At 43.8% G+C, this 18,116-nt stretch overlaps 1 protein-coding gene across 1 annotated transcript in view; it reads right to left on the bottom strand.

Moving 5' to 3' along the window:
- ITIH6 (inter-alpha-trypsin inhibitor heavy chain family member 6) overlaps positions 1–15,905 on the bottom strand; it is a 33,120-nt gene extending 17,215 nt beyond the window's left edge. The window contains exons 1-4 of the mRNA XM_028711363.2: positions 15,659–15,905; positions 7,470–7,505; positions 4,629–4,783; positions 677–787 (exon numbers count right to left, since the gene is read on the bottom strand). Of these exons, the coding sequence (XP_028567196.2) occupies positions 677–787; positions 4,629–4,783; positions 7,470–7,505; positions 15,659–15,832 (476 nt within the window). The 5' untranslated portion in view covers positions 15,833–15,905. The remainder of the gene's footprint in view (positions 1–676; positions 788–4,628; positions 4,784–7,469; positions 7,506–15,658) is intronic.
- Positions 15,906–18,116: the final 2,211 nt, after the last annotated feature.

The following is an 18,116-nucleotide window of genomic DNA, read 5'->3' as shown; positions in this document are numbered from 1 at the left end:
CCAGTATTCTTTTTGTACTTTGGCAAACCTTGAGATTTCCCCAAACCTGAATACTTCATTAATATACTCAATTTTACCCACTTTAGGTACACTTTATATGCATTTCTGTATGCTTTATTTGCTTGGAGAATTGCAAGGCAAAATTCAGAGAAGGGGGGATTTTGAATTGTGGCTGCGTTTCAGTTTGTGCATTGCTTCGGAAGGTTTGAATCAGGAAGGTTCTCCTTCAAATGCAAGCAGAATCCAATATCTCCCCCACCCCAAGTTCCAGTCCTTATGCAGCCAGAACAGCTCCATCCAGACTTGCAAGGGCGGGGGGGGGGGGGGCAAAATCCAAAGGTTTGCAAAAGGACAAACATTCATTCTTGTGGGCGGGGGGGGGGGGAGAGCACTTGGGTGGAGCCTCCTCAAACAGCCCAATGGAGCATGCTCAGTGGGAATGGAATGCTGGTGGTGAGCAGGGGATGGACTGGGCTATCTGAGAGGAGGGCTTAGCTACACAGAAGCACTTCACACTGCAAGTTGCACTGATTGGTCTCTGTTGTTTCAGAGCAGAGTCATGAGGTTACGCTTCTCACATGTGAGATTTGAGCTGTGGGCACATGAAAGGCCCCTAGCTATCCCTGGGGGAGGGCAAAGGTTGAATGGCGGGAGGGTCCTAGGGAGGGTCTCTTACTTGGTGCCAACATGAGCTGCTGTCTTCCCCTGTCTACGGGCTTCATCATACATCTTCTTTGCCTGGTGCTTCTCCTTCACCTCAGCCACATAGATTTTCTCATTAATGGTCCTGGAATGTACAGAAAAAAAGTCACCCATGACTCCTTGTAAAGGTAGAGCTTTCGAACTGCTAGGTTGGCAGGAGCTGGGACCGAGCAACGGGAGCTCACCCCGTCGTGGGGATTCGAACCGCCGACCTTCCGATCGACCCACAGCACCACCCGAGTCCCTTATGACTCCTTGTAGAGTCTGCTAATACCATGAGCACAGATGAGATCAAAAGGAAACAATAAAAAATGACTTGTTTTAAATATAGATCTGTGAACAGGTAAAGGGAACTGAGAACAACAGCTGTCAGAATTGTTCTGCACTGCACCCTCTTTACAAAACAGGATGTGGAAAATAATACTGCTAGCTTCCTACCTTGGTAGCCCTAGTTTCCCAAAAATCTTCCTGAGAGAGGGGGGCACTCACCAGAGCACAACTCTGGCATCTGTTTTCAATGCCAGAGATCAACCCTGAAATATATAGTTGGTTGAGTGTGGGAGAGATGAGATCGACAGCAAGCTTCAAAGGTCTGTGACTGGCTCTATTCAATAGGAAATTGCAAAGACACTCCAGTGTATTGGAAGAACGAGTGCCATGGCAACATTTTTACACTTTGGAGTAATCAGAGATAAAGGAGCTCCTATGGAATGATCCCATGTAGCCTCAAACACCAGGATGGAGTTGGCAGTAGTGAACTTACCTTTCCCCCCCTCCCCCACCAGTTAAACTTCTGGAAGTTTATATGAAGACTCCGCTGAGTACACACATCAGGGATGAGAGACCTGTGGCTCGGCATGCGCTGTTGCACTTCCACTCCCATTGCTGACCATAGTACCTGCGGACTGGAGCTGATGGGAGCCCAAGAGCATAAGGCAAGTCTCCTGAAGCAGACCATCTATTATTATTTTAGCAACATGTATATTTTATATATTTTAAGGGACGCGGGTGGCGCTGTGGGTAAAAGCCTCAGCGCCTAGGGCTTGCCGATCGAAAGGTCGGCGGTTCGAATCCCCGCGGCGGGGTGCGCTCCCGTTGCTCGGTCCCAGGGCCCGCCAACCTAGCAGTTCAAAAGCATCCCCAGGTGCAAGTAGATAAATAGGGACCGCTTACTGGCAGGAAGGTAAACGGCGTTTCCGTGTGCTGCGCTGGCTTGCCAGATGCAGCTTTGTCACGCTGGCCACGTGACCCGGAAGTGTCTCTGGACAGCGCTGGCCCCTGGCCTCTTAAGTGAGATGGGCGCACAACCCCAGAGTCTGTCAAGACTGGCCCGTACGGGCAGGGGTACCTTTACCTTTACCTTTATATTTTATTTAATAATCATAAGGAAGTTCTTATGCATCTCCTTCAACTTTCAGATTAAGATATATTACTCTGGTTGGTATACAAGAATGGAATGTTTTCTTGGTAGCAACCTGAAACATTTTACCGTATAGTTCTGCTAGAAGTACACAATTTTTAATAAGGCCTTGAATCCCATAGTACATGCAATTTGTTTTCGTACCAAACACTATTTCAGATTAACCTGATAATAACTGTATTAGAGAAGAAACATTGCTTTATGTCAGGTACGTTCAATAGGTAGATTGTGATCTACTGGTAGGTCACTGGATGTCTGTGGTAGATCACTGCCTCCCCCCCCCCCCAAGCTCAACAGCTTTGGCTCCCCTAAAAAAAGCTCAGCAACTTTGACCTGTACCCCTAAAAAGGGGGTAGATCACTGCCAGTTTTTAACCCTGTGAGTAGATCGCAGTCTCTTGGGAGTTGGCCCCCCCCCCTGCTTTATGTGAAGAGCTTAGGAACAGACATGCTGCCCCTGGCCCTGTGCTCAGGGTAAGAGGTATCTCTTTAAAACAGCCTCCCGCCACCCAGCAAACCCATCCTCTGCAATTAAAAGACAACCTCATTTGCCACGGCAGGGAAGGAAAACAAACTTCCCGCAGCAGCTTGAACAAGCCTTGCCTGTGTTCCAGGGCCTGCGAGCAGGCGGGCCTGAGAGGGGGCACCGCCAGAATCAAGCAGTCTCCTCTGCCGCCAAGTTTTCTTTGGCTGCTGGGACAATCCTCAGCCTTATCCCCAAGGATGCTCCTGCCCACACAAGGGAGCTTCCTTCTCTGTGCTCCATTGCGAGGGGCTTGAGGAGGCTTCATGAGGAAGTGGGAGGGGCTGGTGTGTGTCTGATGGGGAGCTAGGCAGAGAAAAACCTAGCTCTGGAGTTCTGGAACATCACTTGTCAGCTTTCCCCAGGGCACAGAGTAGTATTTCCCACTTCTTGCGGCTCTGCAAGCAGTTCTGTTCTTTCTCAGACCAACCACTGCAAGATTTCCATGGTTTGGCTTCCTCTGCCTTTAACAGCTGTTTGCTCTGCAGACATGAGCAGGTGATAATGATTAGCTCCATGCTGCGAACAACTTCATGTAACTCCTGCAGATCAAACAGCTGTGAAAGACACAGGAACAGAGTTTTTTTTAAAATGTTTGATTGGCCAGCCCTGATGGTCAACCATATTCCATTACACTTATACTGAATGGGCCATCTAAACTTCTTATCTTCTTTCTCCTTCTCTTCTTCATGTTTACTTTCTTCATCCAACTCTTTTTCTACCTGTTCTTATTCACACATTACTCTATGCCTCACCCTCAGCACATGTCCATAGCTGTCAATGTTTCCCATTTTTAAGGGAAATTCCCTTATTCCAAATAGGATTCCTCGGAAGAAAAGGGAAAAGTTGACAGCTATGCACATGTCTGCAGGGAATTCCCCATTGCAGGATGTGCTGAGCAGGTCTGGAGGCCTAAGAAGAGGCGCTTCCAGACTTACGCTACTTTGTGGGCAGGATTCAAGTATATTGGACTGGTCATGTTGTTTGGATGCCTGATTATTGTCTTCCAAAGCAACTACTCTATTCCCAACTGAAGTGTAATGCCAGTGACAACAAAAGAGGTTTAAAGATGCTCTCAAGACAAATCTTTAAAAATGTAGTACAAACACCGACAATTGGGAAACACTGGCCTGCAAGGGCATCCAATTGGAGAATAGCCTCTACCAAAGGCGTCATGGACAGAAGCATGAACTCAGAAAGAAAGGGAGAAATGAGGAAGGTACGTTTGGCAAATCCTCACCGTGACCAACTCCTGCCTGGTAACCTATGCCCCAGCTGTGGAAGGGTGTATGGATCCAGAACTGGCCTCCACAGTCTCTTACAGACACACCGTTAAGACCATATTCATGGAAGACAATTTTACTTGGCTATGAGTGATCGCCAAGGAAGAAGAATGGACTGTGGACCTTTCCTTGAATCATTTAAATAAGGGTGGTCCAAGGTGAGGCCCAAGGGCCACATGCAGCCCTCAATGTCCTTTCTGGTGGCCCTCAGCAACATCTGAAACACACCCCAGCCCTTGTGCCACCTTCCCAAAGCTGGGTAAGAAGGTGCTGGGCTTTGGGAAGGAGCTGTGAGGGTTCTAACAGGGTCCTCGGGTCCTCATGCCTCCTTCCCAAAGCCTAGTTAGTGCTTATTCGGCTTTGGAAAGGAGGTGGAAGGGCTCTAGGACGATGCCAGAGCATTGCACATCCTTCCCAAAGCCCAGCTCCTTGCTTAGCTGGCTTTAGGAAAGCAGTGTGAGAGCTGAGGGAGGAGGGGGCTTCAAATTTTGGGCAGCATGCAACCCATGGGTTGCGTGTCAAAGTGCTGCTGTGGCCCACTTGGTATGAAAAGTTGGAGCACCCTGTTTCAAATGAAGACACCAGGGATTGAACCTGCGACCTTTTGCATGCAAAGTTTGTGCTCCACCACTGAGCTACATCCCTTTCAGTCCCATAAAATTATGGCTCTGTTATGGTGCCTTCCGCTAGCTCAGACTCACATGGTGAAGTTGGAGATGAAGGCCGAACTGGGCAGGTCCAGATCAAAGAAAGCTTCTTTTGCCTCTGCGTGTGGGTTGCTCATGAAAGTCCACACCTGGGTGGAGGCATAGCGAGACACAATGGTTGAGCGCACCAAGAAACTGGAAATGATGAGCTAAGAGAAAACCAAAAAGAGAGTCAGAATGAATATCAGCCATAAGGAGCCCTCGGAGAAGTGTTACCTGGATCATTTGTGAGGCAGGTGGACTTGCAGAAAATAACCATGAGAACCCTCCAAGTAGGACCAAGCCCTCTTGCCATACCTGCTTTGTGTGGGGCCCCAGCTGCACAGAATAGAGCTGGATTGTGGGTGGAGGGGGGGAAACAGCTCCAACTACAGCCTTTCAAGCCAAAATAAAATAAGATTTATTCATGCAATCATTAATATCTGTATCATTTGATCACTGATTGATTAAGTTCACAAAATATCAGCATTTGCAAGTAGCCCTTAATTATAAGCCATTCCTTCTATTTCCTGGGGTAAAATCCTAAAACAGGGGTCAGCAAACTTTTTCAGCAGGGGGCTGGTCCACTATCCCTCAGACCTTGTGGGGGGCCGGACTATATTTTGAAAAAAAAAAATGAACAAATTCCTATGCCCCACAAATAACAAAGAGATGCATTTTAAAGAAAAGCACACATTCTACTCATGTAAAAACACGCTGATTCCTGGACTGTCTGCGGGCTGGACCTAGAAGGTGATTGGGCCGAATTCGGCCCCGGGGCCTTAATTTGCCTACCTATGTCCTTAAAAAACCTCAACAACTTCAATCCTAAAAAAAGACCAACAACTTTGGTTGGCCCTTTGGTTGGCCCACACGGCCCTTCACTTCATCAAATCTGGCCCTCTTTGAAAAAAGTTTGGATACCACTGTGGTAAGTGGTTGACTCCAGACAAAACAGGTTGTGTTGTGTTCCCCCTTTCTTAGCTATTTTGCATCCCCAAGAGACACTCAGTTACGCAGATAAAATTATGGCTTGTATCCAACAGAGCTGTCAGGACTTCTGCCTATGCAATGAGATGTCCACTCTCTCTCCCTGTGTACATACCCCCCTAGTGGCCCTTAATCTTCTCAGAAGGAGAAAACCCAGAGCAGATTTGGTGAGGTGCACAGGGAAGGGAGAGGGACAACTTCATTGGATCCAATCCTACGGGTATATTCTACATGACCCAAATATATATGGCAAATTTTTTTTTTTAATGCATGGTCATTTGAGGCCCATACAGATATGTGTTTGTTTTCCCTAAACAGAAACCTTGCTGGATTCCATACTGTCAATCAGTCAGTCTACAACCACTCAAGATGCTAGCCTCTATTTATTTCTTAATTTTATTTCTTTGTTACATTTATATAGCACCTTTTCTCAAGGTGCTGTATGTGGTTCTCTCCCTCCCCATTCCATCCCCACAACAACCCTGTGAGGTAGGTTAGGCAAAAAGATGGTGACTGGTCCAAGGTCTCCCAGTGAGCTTCATGGCTGAGTGGGGATTCAAACTCTGGTCTCCCAGGTCATAGGCTAACACTCTATTCCTATGTGCCGAAATCCCAAGGGAGCAGAAAAGACTATTTATGTATGCGACTACGGCTGTGCAGATGTTATTAGTCCAGAGATGGAAAGAAGATAAAGTTCCTACCAGAGAAGAATGGAAGATTAAGTTGATGGATTATGCTGACTTGGCAAAAGTGACCGGAAGAACCAGAAATCAGGAAGACCCAAATTTTAATAAGGAATGGGGGAAATTTATATTTTATCTTAAAAACCATTGTAAACAATTAAAACTGTTAGTAGGATTGGAATAACACTTGTAGTTTAATGATGAATTTTGGACATAATGGAGATGTAAAAGATTTGGATTATCATAAAAGATGCAGGAAGAAATGATTAACAATAGGAGCCACAAAGGGAGATTATTTGGAATGTTGTTTTTATGTTATATACAGTGGTACCTCGGGTTAAGAACTTAATTTGTACTGGAGGTCCATTCTTAACCTGAAACTGTTCTTAACCTGAGGTACCACCTTAGCTAATGGGGCCTCCTGCTGCCGCCGCACAATTTCTGATCTCATCCTGAAGCAAAGTTCTTAACTCGAGGTATTATTTCTGGGTTAGCGGAGTCTGTAACCTGAGGCGTCTGTAACCCGAGGTACCACTGTATTGGATATGTGATTGTAAAACTTTGATCTGAAAACTGAATAAATAAACAAACAAGCAAACAAATAATTTTGTGATGCAGTTCGTCAAGCAAATAATGCTTTTTTCACTTGTCCTGCCACTTTCCCCAGGAAAACCCATTGTTTGAATCAGAACTAATGTCAATCCACAGAAAAAACAACTGACATTTGTTCCAATTCAGCAGTAAGCCGTGGGTTTTCCCAGGGGAAAGTGGCAGGACAAGTGGAAGTGTGGACAAGCCCTTAGTTGAACACCACCTTAAATTTCTAACATTTGTAGAACTTGAGATACAAGGCTCAATGAAGAGAAGCTTTTCTTCTCTCTCTCTATGTATTGATGAGAAACTTCCCTCCTCCCCACTTCATGTGCTTTACTTTGCCTGCCCCCCACCCTGGGGAAAAATCCTGTGGGTACCGTTGCAAGTAACTGTTTGTTTTAAATTTGGGGTTTGTTTAAAATTTCAAAATGGTGTCCCCCAGCTGCAGACAAAGCAACGCAATCTATTCTAGCGCCTCTTTCTGCTACCTTTGCATAACAAACCTTGCAGTGACATGACTGTGGTAAGAAAAGAAAAAAGGATGGTTGATCAGTAATAAATTAACTGGTAATCCAACATGATCACCTACCTCTGTTTTGGGGGTCTTCACTTGGCGTGTAGACCTCTGTGGAAGAAAACAAAAAGAGTTTGTTCTTTCAAAAGGAAAAGTGAATGTGCTGGATCAAACTAAATTACAAGCAACTGCATGGGACTGCTATCCCCAAACAATTTTCCAAAGCAAATCTGTTTACTTTGGTGTAATCAAGGGTCTTCCAAATACTGGAATGATTACGAAATTGAAATGTAGAAGAGAATGTGCTAGCTGTCACTGGATGAATGTGGTTAAAAGAGCTTGAGCTGCAAGCATCCTGGTGTTCCAGGGAGTTAATGGATCCAGGGTGTGACTTTCTTTCTGCTTGCAGACTTTGCATGGACATCTGATGGCCACTGTGGAAAACAAAATGCTGGACTAGATAAGAGTTTGGTCAAATTCAGGGCAGTACTCTTAAGTTTCATATGTGCTAAGGAGAATTCCCAGACTGTGAGCTTCAGTCTTCAAGAAAGACCAGACCTCATTAACAACAGCAAAAAGTCACACCATTTCCTCCAGATTACAACCTGCCAAACCACAGAGTCAGTCTGTTTTACAGGAATATGTAGTTTCCTTTGAAAGCCTTGGTTATAAAATCTGTTTACAATGAAAATTTGTCTGGTTTTGGTCAACTGGACTCAGGCTGGGGATGTGGAGACACAGACATTTATTTCTGCCATGTTATAGCAAAAGAGAGTCATCTGCCCTTCTTTTATCGGGTACAGTTTTCAGCAAGCACTGTGCTGGATTGTGACCACACCAGTTCTAGCCTGTTCTAAGCAGTCAATAATGGATGCCTGCTGTAATTCCCTTTTTTGCACAAATCTTGGAGCCCCTTGGCCTCTCATTGGAATCTACAAAACTTTAGGTTCTAGGGGTGTGCCAAAACGACCAGTTTGTGTGTGTTTTGACTCATTGGCTAATTGACAATTTCCTTCATATTTCTTCATCCTGTCTTCTGTATATTCCTAATTCATCTTGCCAGGTGTCTTCAAAGAGTCCATAAAAGTTATATTCCTACGCATCTGAAAGTCAGGCAAGCTTTGCCTTCTTTACCTCAGGGAATCCACTGAACTGCCTGCTTCCTTTCAGGTCATGCCATCCCCACCACAGGTGACATTTCCAGTTCTACCAACTTTGTTTTGCATTGCTCAGCCAGCCATTTCTTTCCAAACATGCAACTACGTTCCCCTTTGAAGACTGCAAGCTCAGGAAAAAGTGTTATGATCTGTGCCTACTTAAAACAAATAGCCGTTTATTCTGAGTGGAGATTCAGCTAGCATAGGCCTTGGGTTCCAGAATAAATCATGCATTTTCACGAGTAAATATTTTGTTCTAATTTAAATTATTGTGACTCTTAATGGGACTCACACCCCATTTTAGCATCAACAATGTCTCCAGCTCACTTGCTCAGCCCACCTCCCCAAATATCAAGGAAACAAAAGCTGGCCACCTTGAAGGCAGGGCCTGTGGTTCTCCTGGGCTCAAGTTTGGCTCACCATCTCCAATTACAAGACAACTGTTGAAGTGCTAACAGTGGAGGCATGGCAGATGCAGATGATGGACTTTTTGGAGCTAGCCGACCTGACCTGAAGAGTCCGCGACCAGAAGGAGGAGGAGTACCAGGAAGAATGGATGAAATTCAAAGACTATTTAGTTAAATATGCTAAGATAATTTAAATAGAAATACTTGCAAATACCAGATAGGCTTAGGATTTAAATATGTGATGTTATAGAATAATATGTTTAAAGTTAAAATGAAAAGAAAGAAAGACGTTAATTGATTAAGTAAATTTTATGAGAAAATTGTTTTGGAAAACTGTTACAATGATATACATTGAAATTCAGCCAGGGGGATTCGAGGAAGTCACATAACAATGTTATTAAGAGTAGAATAATTACAGTTAGGATTTATGTTTGTTTGTTTATAAATTTTGGAAAATCAATAATTTTTTGGGGGGGAAAGTAAAAATAAACGACAACTGTTAAGTTGTGGGTGAACATATCAGACGTCACAGCGATTCTTCAAACAGCTCTTGTTTATTCACAGGCCAGAACAGAACTGAGCTGAAGGGTTCAGCCAACCTGCTTATATAGAGCTCAGCTGCAACGCAACAGTAACAACTTTCTGTAACTATCCAATCACTGAATGTCACTTTCAATTCCTTATTTGCATATGTGGACCTGAGTGAAAACTATCTACAGTATCCCCCTGCTGGCCCAGGGTGAGAACTCCAGTTGTTGTTGTTGTTTAGTCGTTTAGTCGTGTCCGACTCTTCGTGACCCCATGGACCAGAGCACGCCAGGCACCTCTGTCCTCCACTACCTCCCGCAGTTTGGTCAAACTCATGCTGGTAACCTCAAAAACGCTATCCAACCATCTCGTCCTCTGTCGCCCCCTTCTCCTTGTGCCCTCCATCTTTCCCAGCATCAGTGTCTTCTCCAGGGAGTCTTCTCTTCTCATGAGGTGGCCAAAGTACTGGAGCCTCAGCTTCACGATCTGTCCTTCCAGTGAGCACTCAGGTCTGATTTCCTTAAGAATGGATGCATTTGATCTTCTTGCCGTCCATGGGACTCTCAAGAGTCTTCTCCAGCACCATAATTCAAAAGCATCAATTCTTCGGCGATCAGCCTTCTTTATGGTCCAGCTCTCACTTCCATACATCACTACTGGGAAGACCATGGCTTTAACTATACGGACCTTTGTTGGCAAGGTGACATCTCTACTTCTCAAGATGCTGTCTAGGCCTGTCATTGCCCTTCTCCCAAGAAGCAGGCGTCTTTTAATTTCGTGGCTGCTGTCACCATCTGCAGTGATCATGGCGCCCAAGAAAGTAAAATCTCTCACTGCCTCCATTTCTTCCCCTTCTATTTGCCAGGAGGTGATGGGACCAGTGGCCATGATCTTCGTTTTTTTGATGTTGAGCTTCAGACCATATTTTGCGCTCTCCTCTTTCACCCTCATTAAAAGGTTCTTTAATTCCTCCTCACTTTCTGCCATCAAGGTTGTGTCATCTGCATATCTGAGGTTGTTGATATTTCTTCCGGCAATCTTAATTCCAGCTTGGGATTCATCCAGCCCAGCCTTTCGCATGATGTATTCTGCATATAAATTAAATAAGCAGGGAGACAAAATACAGCCTTGTCGTACTCCTTTCCCAATTTTGAACCAATCAGTTGTTCCATATCCAGTTCTAACTGTAGCTTCTTGTCCCACATAGAGATTTCTCAGGAGACAGATGAGGTGATCAGGCACTCCCATTTCTTTAAGAACTTGCCATAGTTTGCTGTGGTCGACACAGTCAAAGGCTTTTGCATAGTCAATGAAGCAGAAGTAGATGTCTTTCTGGAACTCTCTAGCTTTCTCCATAATCCAGCGCATGTTTGCAATTTGGTCTCTGGTTCCTCTGCCTCTTCTAAATCCAGCTTGCACTTCTGGGAGTTCTCGATCCACATACTGCTTGAGCCTTCCTTGTAGAATTTTAAGCATAACCTTGCTAGCGTGTGAAATGAGTGCAATTGTGCGGTAGTTGGAGCATTCTTTGGCACTGCCCTTCTTTGGGATTGGGATGTAGACTGATCTTCTCCAATCTTCTGGCCACTGCTGAGTTTTCCAAATTTGCTGGCATATTGAGTGTAGCACCTTAACAGCATCATCTTTTAAAATTTTAAATAGTTCAGCTGGAATACCATCACTTCCACTGGCCTTGTTATTTGCAGTGCTTTCTAAGGCCCATTTGACTTCACTTTCCAGGATGTCTGGCTCAAGGTCAGCAACCACACTACCTAGGGTGTACGAGGCATCCATTTCTTTCTGGTATAATTCCTCTGTGTATTCTTGCCACCTCTTCTTGATGTCTTCTGCTTCTGTTAGGTCCTTTCCACTTTTGTCTTTTATTATGGTAATCTTTGTACGAAATGTTCCTTTCATATCTCCAATTTTCTTGAACAGATCTCTGGTTCTTCCCATTCTGTTGTTTTCCTCTATTTGTTTGCATTGCTCGTTTAAGAAGGCCTTCTTGTCTCTCCTTGCTGTTCTTTGGAAATCTGCATTCAATTTCCTGTATCTTTCACAATCTCCCTCGCATTTTGCTTGCCTTCTCTCCTCTGCTATTTGTAAGGCCTCGTTGGACAGCCACTTTGCTTTCTTGCATTTCCTTTTCATTGGGATGGTTTTCGTTGCTGCCTCCTGTACAATGTTACGAGCCTCCATCCATAGTTCTTCAGGCACTCTGTCCACCAAATCTAAATCCTTAAACCTGTTCGTCACTTCCACTGTGTATTCATAAGGGATTTGACTTAGATTGTATCTTACCGGCCCAGTGGTTTTTCCTACTTTCTTCAGTTTAAGCTTGAATTTTGCTATAAGAAGCTGATGATCTGAGCCACAGTCAGCTCCAGGTCTTGTTTTTGCTGACTGTATAGAGCTTCTCCATCTTTGGCTGCAGAGAATATAATCAATCTGATTTCGATGCTGCCCATCTGGTGATGTCCATGTGTAGAGTCGTCTCTTGTGTTGTTGGAAAAGCGTGTTTGTGATGACCAGCTTGTTCTCTTGACAGAACTCTATTAGCCTTTGCCCTGCTTCGTTTTGATCTCCAAGGCCAAACTTGCCAGTTGTTCCTTTTATCTCTTGATTCCCTACTTTAGCATTCCAGTCCCCTATAATGAGAAGAACATCCTTCTTTGGTGTCACTTCTATAAGGTGTTGTAAGTCTTCATAGAATTGGTCAATTTCAGATTCTTCAGCACCAGTAGTTGGTGCATAAACTTGGATTACTGTGATGTTAAAAGGTCTGCCTTGGATTCGTATCGAGATCATTCTATCATTTTTGAGATTGCATCCCAGTACAGCTTTCGCCACTCTTTTGTTGACTATGAGGGCCACTCCATTTCTTTTACGGGTTTCTTGCCCACAGTAGTAGATGTGATGGTCATCCGAACTGAATTCGCCCATTCCCGTCCATTTTAGTTCACTGATGCCCAGGATGTCAATATTTATTCTTGCCATCTCATTTTTGACCACCTCCAACTTACCCAGGTTCATGGTTCTTACATTCCAGGTTCCTATGCAATATTTTTCTTTACAGCATTGGACTTTCCTTTCGCTTCCAGGCATATCCGCAACTGAGCGTCCTTTCGGCTTTGGCCCAGCCGCTTCATCAGCTCTGGATCTACTTGTACTTGTCCTCCGCTCTTCCCCAGTAGCATGTTGGACGCCTTCCGACCTGAGGGGCTCATCTTCCAGCGTCATAACTTTTATATGCCTGTTGTCTTTGTCCATGGAGTTTTCTTGGCAAGGATACTGGAGTGGCTTGCCGGTTCCTCCTCCAGGTGGATCACGTTTGCTCAAAACTCTCCACTATGACCTGTTCATCTTGTGTGCCCTGCTCGGCGTAGTTCATAGCTTCTCTGAGTTCTTCAAGCCCCTTCGCCACGGCAAGGCAGTGATCCATGAAGGGGGAGAACTCCAGTACATAACAACAACCATGTAGCGCAGTTGGATAAAAGCTCAGCCAGGGGCCTTGAAGAGCTGCTGCTGAGAGTAGCTGAGATTGTAAGCCTGAAGGTAGGGACTGCTTTTCTCTTTGTTGACTTGTACGTAGTTCTGGGAATGTTTTCAGCTGAAGAGTGGGGCACAAATGCCTGAAGAGTGGGGCACAAATGCTTAAAATAACTTATCGATAGCCAATGTATTGTGACTATATTAAGCCATAAGCCATAATCCATGACGAGCAAACCCTCCAAGTATCTCGATTTTCCAGGCACAGTCCAGGAATTACAAAAGCCATCCTGGCTTCTGATTTGATCCTGGAATGTCCCTTTCCCCCCTGCCAGGGCTGCCACTGCCAAGCTCAGGGAGGAGGATGAGCCAGCGCTTGTCTCAAGCAGCGACAACCTCTCCATGGCCTCTCCATCGCTGCTGCTGCTGCTGCTGGCCTCCTCCCTTGGGCAGCTTGTGACAGCTGCTGGAGAATGGGCAAAGAGGAGGAGGGGCTGCCACCACCGAGGCCCCAATCCCACATGACATGCTGGCTAATGAGAATGGGAGGAGGAGGAAGAAGAAGAAGAAGAAGAAGAAGAAGAAGAAGAGGAGGAGTTTGGATTTGATATCCCGCTTTATCACTACCCTGCAAGAAGATCAAACCTATCCATTCTTAAGAAAATCAGCCCTGAGTGCTCACTGGAAGGACAGATCCTGAAGCTGAGGCTCCAATACTTTGGCCACCTCATGAGAAGAGAAGACTCCCTGGAAAAGACCCTGATGTTGAGAAAGAAGGAGGGCACAAGGGGAAGGGGACGACAGAGGACAAGATGGTTGGACAGTGTTCTCGAAGCTACCAGCATGAGTTTGACCAAACTGGGAGGCAGTGGAAGACAGGAGTGCCTGGTGTGCTCTGGTCCAGGGGGTCACGAAGAGGCGGACACGACTAAACGACAATAAAGGAGTCTCAAAGCAGCTAACATTCTCCTTTCCCTTCCTCCCCCACAAGAAACACTGTGAGGTGAGTGGGGCTGAGAGACTTCAAAGAAGTGTGAGTAGCCCAAGGTCACCGGGCAGCTGCATGTGGAGGAGCAGGGAAGCGAACCCAGTTCACCAGATTACAAGACTACCGCTCTTAACCACTACACCACACTGGCTCTCCACACTGGAAGGACATCAGGCAGGGATGAAACTCCTTAGTATTCTGATTTTTCATTTAGCTACAAATCAAGTTATTTTTTAAAAACATGGGGTGGGGGTATCATAAAATAAATTGAGACTTATTCACTAATCATAAATTATATTGACCTGATGTGTTTGTTTTGATGGAAACTTTATAGGTTGGTTATCTGTGTGAACATCCTGTCATCTGATTTTTTTAAAAACATTCAGCCACAGAGAAGATCTTCACAAGTTTCTTGTGCCAGAAATATTGTTTCCTGCTCTGTTTAGAACACAAAGCCTTTTCCATATCTTCCTTGATTTTATGAAATAGGGTAAATCGCATCATTCTAGGGCAGCACTGCCAAATCTACATTGATCTGAAATATATATATATATATTTAGTAACGTTTTATTTTTTCAAACAGTTTCTCTGTAGTTAGAAAGAGCTGAGGTGAGAAGCATTAAAATTAACGTTGGAGTCCAGTTAATCTAACCATGATTTTAAGAAGCAAAAAACAGCAGAAGATGTGAGATTAGAGGAGGCAACTTTCCCTAATTTGTTTCATTGCAGGCACTGCTTCACGTGGTAAAAAATGTTCTAGGACACTAACCACTTTTTAATGCTTGTTCTCAAATCTTGCCATTCATGGACTGCACCTGCTGTGGCTTTTGGTCTATCAAAGTTTGGATGGAAATAAGTCGCAGCTGCCATGGACTGGATTTGGACCAAGATATCGCACTGATGTTGACTGCCTGGAATTATGTAGCAAACAAGGACTCTGATTCCTCTCAGCTACAACAACGAAGGTCCAGTACTACAGGGCATGAGAAATACTTCAGCCAGCACGTAGCTTCCCCCTTCTACAGCTGGTCAGAGTTAATGAGTTAATTTCTTAGCCTGAATAAACTGAAAACTAATATTCCTGGGTGGGAGGAAGAGATGGAAAATCAAGGCATCTCTGTATTGATGTCAAGATGGTACCGTTTTTGGTCCCATTAGATAAGGAACACAAAATACCAGGGAGGGAATACCAGACTCTGTTGGAAGAAGAATATGCAAGGTTTTGAGTCATTCAGAACTCTTCACCTAGCAGAATGGAAATATGTGTTACCCAGCTTTGCAGTCTGTCTGTAGAGAAAGAGAGAGAGAGTGGACTCTTTATTCTGCCCAATAAGGAGTTCTGCGTAACCCTAATGTTTGCATCCTGCTTCACCTACTACTTCCAACACAGATACACCCACTTGTCTATTCTGCATTGCACAATCCTAGGCAATTTGATCCAAAAAGAGTACACTTCACTAGTGTTCCCTCCCCTCCCTTCTCCACCTTTTGGAAGCCATTGATTTTTCAAAGGCAGAAGAAGAACTCGGGAATATTTCTATTCAACCTTTCTGCTGCTCTTGAACTATTTGGCACTGCTGCCTCCAGCTGACCTGACCGTTCAGTAGTCCTCTTAAAACAAACAAACAAACAAAAAACAACAACAGCCAAGCATCATTTCACCTTTACATTTGTCTGTCTCCCAGCAGGACTTACCTCGTGAGAAGGTATGTGGATTTGAATAGGGTGCCCTGTGCTACATAAAGGTGACAGGATCAGGAAGAGACAGAAAGAATATCCCAGGAGCTGCTCCATGGTGGTGGTGACTGGCATGAAAGTTCTGCCTCGTCTTTGCGGAAGGCTTTGTGGATGAGAACGCCTCCTTGGCATCCCTTTCGTTCGTGCTTTTAAAACTTAGGTTTCTTTTTTCTTTCTTTTTTTCATAAAAAGGACCTATAAATGTAGCATTCATCCTGATACAAGCCTTGATTGTCCATGCATCCAAGACTGGAGGGTGGCCAGTTTCACTCGCTACTCCATAAGATGAAATGAAAACAAAATATTCTGAAGAGCCCGTGTCCTGTTTTCAGCACTTGATGAGGGCTCTGGAAAAAAAATAAACAGACCACAAATATGCTGCGTAAATAGACGATGGGTCCAGATCGCCAAGGGGACAGAAGAAGGTCACTGCAAAATGACTAGCATTGCTACTTGTACCTGCTGCAGTGTTCCTTGGCAGAGAAGAAACCAAAAATAGGTCAAAGCTTCCTAAACAGAGGAACAGAAAACTCCCCAGTTCATTGGATGTGTGGAAGGAAGGGAAATATTTCCTCAATGCATGATTCTTAGCGAATTTACACAGTTCCTTTTGGTCCTCATCTAATCCTCTGATTTTTGAAAGAAGCAAACCTCCCTCCTTGCAATGAAGCAAACAAACCCAAAATGCAAGAATGTCCCTTATTGCCTTTACCATTTATCTTAGTGTTGGAAGTCCTGGCACGAAATATACATGAAAATACAGAAATTAGAGGAATTTGAGTAAGACAACGGAATTATAAACTAAGAGCTTTTGCTGTTGATGTGGTCCTAACCTTAGAAAATCCACTGGGAGAGTGTACCCAAAGCCCTGGAAACTATAACAAATTTTGAAAGCTTGGCAGGTTTCTATATCAACAAAGGAAAAATGAAGATGTTGACGAAAAATTTAGATCCCCAAACCAAAGAAACAATAGAAGCCATATCGGAGATTTAAATAGTGAAGAAGGTAAAATACTTGGGAATATGGATTTCGACTACAAACTTAAATCTTTTTCAGGATAACCATACCAAAACCTGGAATGAAATTTAAAAAGATATGGAGAGATGGGGAATAATGAACTTATGAACTTATCATTGTCGGGAAGAATATCAACAATCAAAATGAATGTCCTAGCTAAAATGATGTTACTCTTTCAAACACTACCAGTGATTAGCAACTATGCTTGCTTTAAAAAATGAAAAACAAATATGCTGAAATTCATATGGCAAGGGAAAAGGCCACATATTAAATTCAAAATTTTAACAGATACAAGAGAAGGGGGCGGGGGATTCAGCCTTCCTGATCTAAAAATTTATTACGAGGCAGTATAACTAAGTTGGGTAAAAGACTGTATGGAATTTAAAAAATACTAGCTTACTGGACTTGGAGGGATTTGACCTACAGTACTGCTGGCATGTGTATCTATATTATGACAAGGCTAGAGTACACAGATGGTTCTTAAACCATATAATTAGAAGAAGTCTATCTTTGGTTTGGATTGGGTATAAGGACCAAACTGGCTATCACCCATGGAAGCAGTGTCAGTGAAAAAGATAAATATGAAAGGAAATTGAGGTACTTATAAAGATATTATAGAATTCAAAGAAGGCCAACCAATACCAAAAAAGAGAGAAGACATACAAGATTGGATCAATGACTGATTTCAGTACCATCAAAGAAATGAGATATTTAAAAAGGATAAAGAAAAAGGATTTTGTAAGAAAAGCTCAGATAAGAAACCAGGATGAATACACCATAAGAAAGGAGTGGGGAAACTTTGGAGAATATTTAAAGAATTAAATCTCCAAGTAGGACCAGAGTTATGAAGAGCAGCTAAATCAGTTAGAAGGTGTGGAAGGAGCACAACTAAGAGTAAGAAGGAATCCATGGAGAGACGTGTGGGGAAGTTGAACAATGTAGAAGGATAATGAAGAATATTGTGAAATGGATGTACTAATTTATTGTAAAAGCATAAATATATATTTTTTTTAAACAACAACACCAAAATGCCTAAATTTCTACTGCCCAATGTGTGGGATAAACAATCATGTTGACTTGTACTGGTTAGATTATGGAATGAGGGCAGGGAGAAATAGAGGGAAATCCAGAACCTCCCACTTCTCTTGGTTCTTCATGAGCACTTCTGATTTCATACAGGTAACTCCTATTTTATACTCATGTCCTAACATCCTTCTTTTGTTGGCACTTGCAAATTTCACATAATTTGCCCACAAATACCTCTCTCTGTCTATCTCACATGCACATTTGCTGGATCAGAAGACGGCTGTCACCTATTGTTTTTATTCAAAGATGCAGCACCCTATCATGGGGAGTAGTCATGGCCTCCATTATATTTATTTCCTTAATCCATTTAAA

This window comes from Podarcis muralis, chromosome 17 (genome assembly GCF_964188315.1).
Source record: "Podarcis muralis chromosome 17, rPodMur119.hap1.1, whole genome shotgun sequence".
In the NCBI taxonomy this organism is placed as follows: Eukaryota; Metazoa; Chordata; class Lepidosauria; order Squamata; family Lacertidae; genus Podarcis; species Podarcis muralis.
The sequence above is the reverse complement of the archived record's forward strand: the minus strand, read 5'-3'. Positions and strand labels throughout refer to the sequence as shown.